This window comes from Arachis hypogaea, chromosome 15 (assembly GCF_003086295.3).
Source record: "Arachis hypogaea cultivar Tifrunner chromosome 15, arahy.Tifrunner.gnm2.J5K5, whole genome shotgun sequence".
Lineage (NCBI taxonomy): Eukaryota > Viridiplantae > Streptophyta > Magnoliopsida > Fabales > Fabaceae > Arachis > Arachis hypogaea.
The window spans coordinates 12,160,456-12,172,499 of NC_092050.1; the positions used below are offsets into that span (position 1 = coordinate 12,160,456).

General features: G+C 35.8%; 2 protein-coding genes across 2 annotated transcripts; one reads left to right on the forward strand and one right to left on the reverse strand.

Moving 5' to 3' along the window:
- Positions 1-362: 362 nt before the first annotated feature.
- LOC112749489 (thioredoxin H-type) lies at positions 363-2,682 on the forward strand. The gene is made up of 3 exons (XM_025797750.2): positions 363-686; positions 2,062-2,184; positions 2,282-2,682. Exons 1-3 carry the CDS (start codon positions 591-593, stop codon positions 2,423-2,425), a joined length of 363 nt encoding a protein of 120 aa, XP_025653535.1. The 5' UTR covers positions 363-590; the 3' UTR covers positions 2,426-2,682.
- A 257-nt stretch (positions 2,683-2,939) lies between these two features.
- On the reverse strand, positions 2,940-8,788 carry LOC112749488 (beta-galactosidase 3). The gene is made up of 19 exons (XM_025797749.3): positions 8,177-8,788; positions 7,961-8,056; positions 7,729-7,841; positions 7,505-7,571; positions 7,297-7,389; positions 6,942-7,085; positions 6,743-6,831; positions 6,550-6,655; positions 6,372-6,459; positions 6,128-6,246; positions 5,862-6,026; positions 5,528-5,706; positions 4,996-5,105; positions 4,807-4,916; positions 4,581-4,691; positions 4,387-4,500; positions 4,088-4,290; positions 3,682-4,018; positions 2,940-3,578 (listed from the first exon to the last, which is right to left on the reverse strand). The coding sequence occupies exons 1-19, from the start codon at positions 8,342-8,344 to the stop codon at positions 3,453-3,455; spliced, it is 2,538 nt and encodes an 845-aa protein (XP_025653534.1). The 5' UTR covers positions 8,345-8,788; the 3' UTR covers positions 2,940-3,452.
- Positions 8,789-12,044: the final 3,256 nt, after the last annotated feature.

Sequence of the window (12,044 nt, forward strand, 5' to 3'; positions counted from 1 at the left end):
TTTAAATATATTTATTTTTAAAATAAAAATAATTTAAATTTTTTTAAATAATAAAAATAAAATAATATAATATATAAATAAATAATAATTAAAATAAAATATATATTATTTATTTATTTATTTATTTATTTATTTATTATTTAGTGCGAATTTGCGAATTTAAATAATACGTAATTGGATTAAATTAGAGTATAGATTAAATTGGATTCGATTATCTTACAAATCAAATCATATTTATAAATATTGCCAATTTGAGGATAAGATTAACACACTTATTCAGCAGTCATATATAAATTAATTAATTAACATTAATTATTTATTAATTAATATGTCGGGCAATTCAATTTTGCATGGGATTCTCCGCGTGAGAAGTGAGAACACGTTGCGTTTGCACATTAAACTTTGATGGCAAATTCGTAAAAACGGCAAAAAGAGGAGGGTTTTTGGGAAGAGGATTGGTACCCGTCTCGCATATTTAAAGGCGGTGGCATGGTGACAATCTTGCGTTGTGTGTTTGTTGTGGTTTGTTGGTGCAGTATTTTGTTTGAGAAAGAGAAAAAAGAGAAAGGGAAAGGGCGAGTTAAGAGAGAATGGCTGGTTCATCAGAAGAGGGACAGGTTATCGGTTGCCACTCCGTTGATGCATGGACCCAACAGCTTGAGAAGGGAAATGAATCTAAGAAGCTGGTTTGTTCTTCCCTTTCCTTTTTCCTTCCATTTATTCTTTTTCGATAAATCCCTGTTGCTGTTATGCTTCTCCCTTCGGTATTCACATCGGCCTACTAAATTAACTGTGATCTTTGTTTTTGGTTTTGTTTTCCTTCTAAGCTCTCATGTAATTGACTTTTTATGTTATTAGTATGATGATTTAACATGATGGTTACTCATTGTTACTGCTATCATTTCGTGTTTCTGAAACTTGACCCTAGGTTTATTTATCAAGCAACTTAGAGCTTAGTGGTTCCGTTACAAAACCAACTAGCCCAGCTAGGGGTTCCAATTGATCAAATTAAGAGGGTATAGAAATAAGATAATGACATGGGAACACTGATTTTTTTCCCCCTCGCTTCTCGTTGTAGTAGTTAAGGCTTTGTTTGGTAAGTCTATCAGGATAGGAATTGGAAATATAAGATAGGAAGTCGTGTCCCATGTCCTCAGTGTCCTTAATTTTTGGGTGCAAACAGGAAATTCGGTAAATTTTGTCCCAGATAGAGAAATGTTTGCTTGTTTCGGTAATTATCGTCTTCTCTACATTGATTTGTCTTCCAGTATCTTTGGATTTTCGTCACGAGATAGTTATCAAATTGGCCTAATTGATATATACAAATATACAATTGAACTAGAACAATACTTGGACTGAATTTTTGGAGTTAAATTGGAGATGAATTCCACTTAGACCAAGAGTGCGCTCAGTGGATTGACTAATGTTGGCTGTAATGAGCTATGGTTCTGTTACACCTGTTGGTTCTTGGGTCCCTGAGAATCTGAGATACCTAGATGCAAGGTAGGTGAGATGCAATAAGTTCTGCCCTACTATGCAGTGGTTATTTAATTGTTGCCATTGACAGTATGATCATTAGCTTGATATGTAAAAATAAGAATAGGAGCTTAAAGTGAAGGCTTCTAGCTTATTTGAAGATTGTAATCAAGAAACTCATAACCTGTGTCTTGGACTCTTTGATCTCCATTATTGGTGTTTAAAGGTTGAGATTTTGAAAGGAAAGCGAGGAACAATGTTTGAGAATAAAATAAACTCATGGTTACTCTTCAACCCTCTTGGAATGTTGTGACAAACTGTTAATCTTGGAAATAAGGGAAGAGTAAGAATTGCGTGTGTGATTTCTTGTCTCATTGGTGAAACAATTGCTCCACAATGTTGTTTTAGATATTTTGCATACTAGGATGTTTTGAGACATCTGAAGCTTTTATTTTTAATTTATTCTTAAGTATTATGCTAAAAATTGGAGGTGAATTTCCTTGAGGATCAGTTGAGTGTTACTGGTTACATATTTCATTGATCATAACCGGAAATCTTGGACATCATTGCTTTTTTTCACGCCAGATTGTTGTGGATTTCACTGCTTCATGGTGCGGACCATGCCGCTTCATTGCACCTTTCCTGGCTGAGTTGGCTAAGAAGTTTACAAATGTCATATTTTTGAAGGTGGATGTGGATGAACTACAGGTAAAAATATGAATTCTTATAATACCCCTTGATTGAAAAAATAAGAAAAGGAGCAAATATTTATTTGGAGACTAATCATAAATAATTTACTATGCAGTCTGTTGCTCAAGACTGGGCTGTGGAGGCAATGCCCACCTTTGTGTTTGTGAAAGAGGGAACTATTATTGACAAAGTGGTGGGAGCAAAGAAGGAAGAACTGCAGCAGAAGCTTGATAAACATGTGGCTACAGCCAGTGCTTAAACTTGCTGGTGTTACTTTCATGTTCAAAATGCCATAGACGTAGTGTGTGATGTTATCTCTTTTATACTCTAGTACCGGATACATATTAGGTATTTGTGTTATTTCACCGTACATCTTTGTATAGGTGGCGACTCTTGTCATCTATATTTAGTGAGTGATTTCGTCGTTTATTCTGTCTAAAAATAATGCTGAATAGTCTTGTACTATGACTTCGTGATTGCACATGAGAAATGGATTGATCTAATTTTACTTGTTAATTGTTCTACAGTATGTTTGGACCTTTGAAACATGGGAGGGAGAGGATTGGTTGAACATTAATGAAAATAGTTCTTGTAGGATTGCTTTTTGATAATGCGATTTTTAATAAAATAAAGAGAAATATTACGCGTTTTAATTAATATAACCATGAAATGAGTAAATCTTTCTTATTTTCATGAATAAATTCGGGTTTTGTATTTTGTATGTTCAAGCAACACAACTATTATGTAAAGAAAATGGCCACCAGAGACAAAAATGAACAGAAAAGAGAACTTAAATAAACTTTTCCATGGTAGTATGGTTACTGTAGGATCCGTTCCTAACTTGAACCTTGGAGTTTGATTACCCAGTAATACATACACAGAAAAATCACACAACTTCCCAGTGCCCATAACCTGTTAAAACTTGAAGGACGGGAACTAGGACTCTTAGGACACACACAAGGGTCCAAATTTTAGACCCTTGGTTCTAGATTCACCTATCCACCAAAGTGAATGACTTTATACAAACACTTCTACCCAAACCCCAACTACATAGAAAGAAAAAAAGGAAAGGAAAAAGAAACGAATTCATGAACCTCGTGCCTTTGGCACCACATTTAGAACATAGCTACTTCTCTTCCTAAAAGCTATGGAACTCAAACTATATTCCTTCAGCTACCACTAAATTTGCCTATGGTCCTCTCTTTATTATTAGTGTTTCATTTACTTCTTGTAAAAGCCACTTCACATTACAGATAAAAGGGTGTCTCATTGACCAATCAGCCCCTCTAATTGATGGCAGATGGAGAGCAAACAGCTTCAACTGATAACCGCTTCATCACATTGGGGCATGGATCTTGACCGAAGTTGCTGTTTGCAACTGTGATTGTGCATCTAGACTTTCTTATGCATTTCTGTCAAATGGAAAGATAAGTAGCATAAGCTATCTATTATAATTCAAATAAAAAACTCATTACTTGGGCTGTGATATGAAGAATAATTTGGTAGTTAGTGTACCTTCTCCAAGATGGCATAGGATTCAGGAGAATGACAAACTCCCTTCTCATAGTTGCCACAAGTGCCGAAAGGTGTTCCAAAGCTTGCAAATTTGATGGAAGTAATGGCCTGCCCAGGACTACAATGTAAGTGAACCTTGGGAGCATGGAACTCTTGAGACTTGCCATAGCTCTCAATGTGCCAGTTCTTGATATTTGGGTGATACTCTGACACATCAGCACACACACTGCTCACTGATCTCTTCACAAGTGAAATACTCGAAGGGTCGCCCCCGAGTTCCTCGAAAACAACCAACAGGTTATGATTTGGCTTTAACCAAGATCGAGGAACATGGTACCTGGAAATTAGTTAGTAGTTAGCATCACCAGCATCAACTACTAAAGAATCAACAAATAACAACATTTACCATCGCTGAGTCGGTTGGCCGCAACCGAGCTGGCACTTTGGAGGTCTGAAAGAGCCAGCATAGTTGCAGTCACTGCAATTGCCAGCAGCTGAAGTAGTCCAGTATCTTCCAATGCTTTGACCATTGATCCATATTTGACCTTTACCCATATCCTTCATGTCCAATGCCAATGGCTCATCTCCTTCAGGAGCATCGAAGTAAGTCTGCAGTTTACCAAATCAAATTTTATCATTCTTCAAAGCAAATGTTTGGTTTTTCAATCAACCTTAAGGACATTTGTGTCTGTTTTTAGTTTTTACCTTGTGCCATGTCAATGGCTGCTTTTTCTGCACCACTATTGCTGTCTCCATCCACTCAACAGAGGAGATTCCAGTTGGAGATGCAAGATTCATGGCCTCTCCTTGCAGACCAACCTATTTAAGAGAAGCATGCCTTTTAAGATTTTGATTTTGTAACCAAGCCAAGTTAATAAGCTTCTGAAGTGAGAAGGAACCTGATAAGTCCATTTCTGCCAAGACAAGTCCCACTTTCCCTGGTCAAGTCCATGGAGTGCAACTGGACCTAGGATTCCTGTGTTCCATGTCTCAAAATGTCCTCCCACATTCTGTGAAACAACAGAAAAAAAAATGGTGTCAGCCATGCAATTATTAATCATTGCTATTTACCAGAATTCAAAGTTCGCTGCCGTCGGATGTAAGAAGTAAGAGCTGTTAACTTACTGGAAGTCCAACAGCAATGCTGAGCAGTGATATTTTGTTTGTTCCAGCACGGAGGTTTACTTTCCCAATATATGTGAATCTCCTATCCTCTCTTGTTCCATAGGCAGAGCCTGTTTTTCAAACATTTATCATGTTTACTACTAATTGGATGACAAGAAGAATTATTAAAGAAACAAGCAAACTGCTTACCAGATAGTTGACCATTGATAAATACATGTACAGCGTGGCCTGTGGACTGAACAATGAGAGTTGGGAGTTCACCTCCATGGAGGAAAGACTCAGATGAACCTATATCAATACTGCAGACATGTTGCATGAAATAGATTAGCATCATCAAAAACTCAAGTGTGTTTCCCAAATCACTATCATATAGCTGAAACCTTTGGAGGGTTCCTTCATAATGTCATAGACTCGTAGTGATACTATTATACACACAAGACTAATCTAAAACATGTAAACCATGTAAAGATCACTTCCATACCCATACTTAATCCAGCCTCTAGAAATATCAACCATTTGTTTTCATGATTTATGCAAGTGACTTGTTGTTGTTTGTGTGTGTGTTTTGGAAGAGGACTTTATATTGCATATAATGTCAATGTGTGGTAGAGTGAAAATAAGGAACAACTCTACTTTTTTCTCAGTAAGCTAGGAATCTAAGTTGTAAGAAATTAAATCACTAAAAGGAGTAACCCAAAGCAACTTAGAAAACCAGGCTCACCTAGTTGTATACCAAAGGTAATCACTTGTATCCCGTGTAACATTTATTTGTTCCAAGAGACCAGAAGCAGTAATTGTGGAGCTGTCATCCATAGAAGAAGGATCTTCATCAAAACTCTCCCACAAGAACATTTGAGTGCTTGTGGGCATCATTTGCATCTGAGATGTTTGCACTCCAACCTAGTACAGGGAGAATATCAGTTCATTGGTTATTACAAAATTTTGTACTATTTCATTGAGTTCTTAAAGTCAACACATTTTCTCCTAGCATGCATAATTATGGTCCCTGAGAACAAAAGGCCACTAAGAATTCAAATTCCATAATTAGTACATACTTTTGCTGTATTAAAGACGACATTTCTACAATCGGGGAGGATGCTGACGGACCAAGGAGGTAGGTTGTAGTGCATATTATTGAACATGACTCTAACAGCAGAGTTTGAATCATAGTTTGAGAGAAAAGCAGCACAATCTCCTGATTCTGTAGAATATACAGAAGCCTGGAAATGGTAAATACCCACTGATCAGTAAAGAAACTAGATGCCTCATTGAAATCAAAATAGAAAATAATGAAAACTGTGTGTTTGTGTGTGTGTTAAACCTGTTGGAAGCTCCCTAATGATGTAACAACAGCATCAGTTGAAACTAAAGCTCGCTCACACATCTTGATAGCCTTGTGAAGCTCCTTTAGATGACCATATTTTGGTTGTCTGATCAATCCTGTCATGTTTTTCACAAAAGTAGGTAAGGCTTGTTTGGAAGTGATGAATGGTAAGCCTTTGAACTTAAAACTATTGATATTCATTATTTAGCCTTTGCATAATTCAGAAATTTCGGTCTCTCACCATATTCATCCAGTGGAGCATCATAGTCATAGCTGGTAGTGATGAAAGGGCCTCCGGCCGTTCGGCCAAAATTGGTTCCTCCATGATACTACATATAAATGCAAGGTAAGTCAATATGCAGTAGGAATCAGCATCGCCAAATGTTTTAACTTCTCAAGCCAGTATAAGTAGAACCAACCATGTAGTAGTTTACAAAGGATCCTCCTTTTTGTATAAATCGGGCAACAGCAAATGCTAAATCTTGGACAGGTCTTTGGTGAATTGTACCACCAAATTCTGAAAACCTTTATACATGACAGAAAAATTCATAGATGTATGTTACTCATTTTGAAGCAAATCCAATTTGTAAGATCAACAATAAAAATGGTTACCAGCCACTCCAAGCCTCGGTCCACATTGTAGGCTTATAGGGTCTATTGGGAGTAAATTTATCACAGTAAAAGCCATTGCAAGTGTTTATCTGTCACAAAATAAGGAACAAGAAACAGATTATTTAATCAATTGCATTGATGAATATGCAGTCACTTGTAGTAGTACACACATTACAAGAGGAAGAGAAAGTGTGCTCACCACTGGATCCGGAGCATCATCTTCCTTGCACATAATCCATGGGACCCCAGTTCCCATTTCGACAGCCATTTTTGCAGCCCAGTTCACATAATTTTGGCCAGCTGGTCCAAGCATTTTACTCTGTGCCCCATACTCATTCTCAATCTGAAACAACATATTTTTCATTGTACGTCATTATCGTTATTGAAGCCAGTTATTTAGAGGTAGAGTGAAAAGTTTGCAGCCACTAGTGCCTTTCCATGGAAGACAATTTATCTTATAGCAGCTATTGAGTGAGTACTAAACAATTTGGTGAAAATTGGCAGATTTTTAGGTTCTCAGAAAACAAAAACCAAGCAAGGCCACAGATTTTGACCTGAGAGAGTATGATAGGACCACCCTGAGATTCATAGAGACGTTCACTCTTCATCATTCCCACAATCTTCTCAGTGAACCCTTGCATTGCCCTCTGCAACATCAATAAAACTATCTCAATTGAAAGAAACAGAAGAAAGTTTTCTGCTTTATAATAATCAGTTACCATACAATACAAAGGCAATAATGTAAACCAAAAAAAGAGAGACCTTGAAGGGTTCATTGTCTGTTCTGAAACTTATACCAGGAACATACTTCAGCCAAACAGGAAATCCTCTGCACATTACAAGGTAGCAAACATCATTGAACAAGCCAACATTACCCCACAAGACCAACAACTAAACTTTCAAGTTACAAATAAAAGAATGAAACAATTAAAATGTAGTAATAAATAATTATGTAGCAGAAAATGAGTGGGAAGAAAGTGAGGTACCCAAAGTTCCATTCAGCACAGACATAAGGTCCAATGCGAAGGTGAGCATATAGCCCTGCTTTCTGTATGGTCTTCACGAACCTCACCAGATCATACCTTCCTTCGAAATTGTACTGAATTGCATTCACATAGCCAGAAAACACCACAGAACATAGCTCAAAATGTTAGACAGAAAGAAGGACTTGAGAGAGAGAGAGAGAGAGAGAGAGAGAGAGAGAGAAAAGTGAAATACATTGCCAGGAGAAGGCTCATGAACATTCCAAAAGACGTAGGTTTCAATGACATCAATGCCTCCCTCTTTCGCCTTCTGAATCAGATCTTCCCACATCTACACATAACCCCATTTCCCACAAAAAAAGAAAACAAACACCAACAAAGTGAGAATTTGGTAAAGATTTAATTTTTATGTGTTTTCTTTCGTTGAAGATAAAGAAGAAGAGGTCATTACATCAGGGGTACTTCTGGGATAATGTATGGAGCCAGAGAAAAGGATTCTCCTTTGGCCATTGATGAGAATGGCCTTCCTGTCATAGCTTACACTTGACTCAACCACCCACAATAATGCTGACCAAAACAACAACGAAAGCACCAACTTGGAAACCGAGCTGGTTTCCATGTTTGTCCCCCCAAGCACACTCTCCTTCACTGCAGGAAAGAAAGGAGAGAGAAGAAACCAAAAATGGAGGGTGCTGTTGTTGTTGCCTCACAGTTTGAGAGTAGCAGGGTGGTGTAGTCCTTGCTGGGGGCACCGCAGTTGTGAGCTGTAACTACTGAGTAGACCCAATTCCTTTGTATTTATATTACTCACTAATGGCACTCATAATCACAGGTGTCAATGCCCATTATTGCGTGGCTTCACTCTACATTGCAAATTAAACTACATCTATAGTTCTATGGCATGTATATATATATAGTGGCACTAAAAAAAATTAAAATTGGGCTAACTTTTATGGAGACAGAGTCACAGACATGAATTCATCAGTACAAGAATTGTGTAGTGTAGTGTGTTACCTTAAACACACAATCTAGGAAAATGTACTTACTGTCAATGAAATAGTATTATTATTGGATTTTATTGATTTAAAATTTTAAATAAACTTGTTTTAGAAAGAAGCTAAAGTGATGATGATTTCTTAAGTATGTTTATTGGGATGACAGTAGTCTTCAGTGGAACTATTTTCAAGCGGTGACATCAATTGAATCAAGCTATATTCTTGCATAACAAACTCTGTCTGTTAAGTGTTAACATTTGGAACGTGTCATAGTGCATGGGTTAGTCCACTGGTCCATCACAATTAATTTTAATATTTTGATATCTATTAAACTCTTAATAAGTAAAATAAACCTTACCTGACTGTGGAGTCACAACATTTTTTTTTATTGAATAGAACTAGTGTATATGGTATTATAGTTTATGGCTTTATGGGTTAGTTAATACATAATTCAGAAACACTGAGTTTTGAGGAGTGTTGTGAATGAATGCGGTATTTATGAGAAAAATGGTCCACACATGTGAACCCTACTTGTTTGTTCGTTACTCGTTACTTATCTTTACCGTTTCATTCACATCTACATAAATAAAAGGTATCAATATATGTATAGCGACGAGAGGACAAGCTGTCTTATTTATTTGGGTTTGGCTTTTTGGCCACTACGTATTTATTTTTATGTTATGACTTATTATGACTATCTATTCTAATGTGAACAACACATAGCAAGAGGTCTTAAATATGCATATAGTTGCATACCCTGGAGTTTAATTAATTAAACATTCTTACTTTCAATGGTGAAATCATATTGTTCAGCTCTAACACTACGTTAGTTGTGTTTTCAAAAATTAAGGATAGCTTAAATAGCTTACTAATCCAATATCGAGGGAAAAAAAGTAGAAAGATTATTATTATTATTACCAAGAGAAGGAATTTAGTTTTGTTTTAGTTTTAATTTTTTGAAGTAACAAAAAAAACGAAGAAAAATTAAAGTCTTCATGTAGCTTTTTTTTTTTTCATTTTTTTTCTTCGGATAATTAATTACTTTCATGCAATTTTATTTTTTTTTTTTCAACAATAGATTTTATAATTCTTTAGTGTACGTTACGTACTTACCGTGAGCATAATTTTACTAACTAGTGAACTGGACATTGGATTCTCACCTCTTGTATCTTGATGGAGATGGCTAGGTAGGCCATGCATTTTTCTTTTATCTTTTTCTTTTCGTTTCTTTTCCTTTTTCATTGTAATTTTAAGTGCAGTGAACCAATGGTTATAGGTTAGTTTGAGATAAAGAGCGTCATTAGTTAATCGAATATTCACTTTCTTTTCATCAATAACAGTAAAAGGGTACGGTGCAACTACAAATTACTAGCAAAAGATAAAGGCAAAGAAAAGTATAGTGTATGTTAATTGTAAAATGATCCTCCAATTTATTATAGTACTACATCTAGTCAAAAGCACTTGTTTCTTTTTAATTCATTATTATGGGGTTGAACAATTAATCACTTTAATTTGTGGAGAGCACAAAGTCAAAGGAGAAAGAATATGGTTGGTAAATCATAATAGTGATGATATATCTGCTATATACAAGGTTAATTAGCCCCCACATGGGGGCATGTTTGGTCGTGTCATATGAATGGACGGCACCTAGTGATTTAGTTTCATTTATGATGTTCTAACTTGTACTAATTGTTCGAATATAATAGCTTAGCTTTTGGACTTTGATTTCAGATTTGTTCAACACGTTTAACGGCGAGAAGGACGGGTGTAGATTGGAATTTTGGAGTAGTGAGTTGTTCTGATTGTGTGTAGGACACCACACTCAACTAATTTGTTTCTTACTTGAACCTTCCAAATCACGTTTACCCACAACTAACATATCTATCTCAATTCTCATGTGTTCATACATTAAGGAGTAATATAATGTTTCTTTCCCAAATATGAATTTAAAAATGCGAGATTCCCTCTTCAATCATATTTTCTGGCGATATTAGTACACACTACACACTATGTCTATATATGCCTGTTCTCTTTACAACAATTATGTGATTTAATAGGACTTAATCATATCAGTATGCTTCTAATATAATTTTTATTGGTGAAGTTGTTTTACTACTAACAATTGTAACAAGCAACAACTACATTATGCAAATTTACATTTTAGCGGTGCATATCAATATCGAGACACCCTATTCAGTTAGTGTTGTATCGAATTCTTTGACAAGTAATATTCGATAAGTTTAGACTTCGATCATTGTCAAAGTGCTAAAATAATATTTTGATCAACCTCCAAATACATATTACAATTAACTTTGAATTTGAGCCAATTAGGTACTTCGTTATGTACTCTCTCTATTAGTCGATTGACTTAAGTGTAAAACTCGAAGAGGCAGACTCGACGGAGGTCAACTGTGTCGAAGAAGAGGTCAGCAGTGCAATTTGTTAGTCGAAAAAGATAAACAAATTGTGAACTTCGAGGTGGAGAATAACTGTATTAGATTTCTTGAAAATGATCAATCGATGAAGAAGAGAATTCTGATTGATTAGGACTCATTGAGAGAGTGAAGCAATCAAAGGAAGTTACTAAATGAAGATAGTTGGCGGAAGTTACAGATGGGAACGGTTATTCAAGGATCAACGCACGTGGAAGTTATATTTGAATTTGATTGGTCGAGGACTTCTATAAATAGGTGAAAGCTCGAAAAAACAAAGGATGGAATCTTTTCAGAGAAAACATTCACATTCACTTACATCCCTAGCGACTTTCTGAGTCAGTCAAGAGTCTTTTTCTTTGAAGAGTTCTTTCCATGTTTTTACTTTACATTTAAATTCCCTGCAACTTTCTTTCCATGGAATTTTTCTTCTTTGCAATGTCATTTCGATTCCTTTAAATTCAGCAACTTTTATCCTTTCCCGTCTTTACCTTTCAATTTGTCCTTTATTTTTTCAAACACTTTTTCTTTCGCAATTTCATTTTCCTTTTTATTCAAGTCATTTAAATTTTATTGTTCATTTCGAATTTCTTCAAATCTTGGTTCCTTCTTCTTTATCATTGTCAAAGATATAGATTTTGATGCAAATAAAACTGGTACTCACAAAGAGGAGTAGGTTTCGCTCCCAGACCACTAGATATGAACCACTCTTGATTTTGCTAAAAATCGACAAAACAAATTGGCACGCCCGGTGGGACAATTTTAAAATTTAATTGTGTCAAAATTTGTTGCTTTCAACTGTTGCATTGTGCATGCAGTGTTGATATTTGGTGCATGCAATTAAGAAGTGATAGAATTGTTACCATGTCTGACGAAGTTTCAAATGGCAATG

What these genes read in the sequence shown, in the direction of transcription:
- LOC112749489 (XM_025797750.2), top strand. Translation starts at nt 591, where the DNA reads ATGGCTGGTTCATCAGAAGAGGGACAGGTTATCGGTTGCCACTCCGTT. An exon ending in GAAATGAATCTAAGAAGCTG is followed by an intron (nt 687 to 2,061) that starts GTTTGTTCTTCC and finishes TTTTCACGCCAG; the next exon opens with ATTGTTGTGGATTTCACTGC. An exon ending in TGGATGTGGATGAACTACAG is followed by an intron (nt 2,185 to 2,281) that starts GTAAAAATATGA and finishes TTTACTATGCAG; the next exon opens with TCTGTTGCTCAAGACTGGGC.
- LOC112749488 (XM_025797749.3), bottom strand. Translation starts at nt 8,344, where the DNA reads ATGGAAACCAGCTCGGTTTCCAAGTTGGTGCTTTCGTTGTTGTTTTGG. An exon ending in ATCCCAGAAGTACCCCTGAT is followed by an intron (nt 8,057 to 8,176) that starts GTAATGACCTCT and finishes GGTTATGTGTAG; the next exon opens with ATGTGGGAAGATCTGATTCA. An exon ending in CCTATGCCATCTTGGAGAAG is followed by an intron (nt 3,579 to 3,681) that starts GTACACTAACTA and finishes TCCATTTGACAG; the next exon opens with AAATGCATAAGAAAGTCTAG.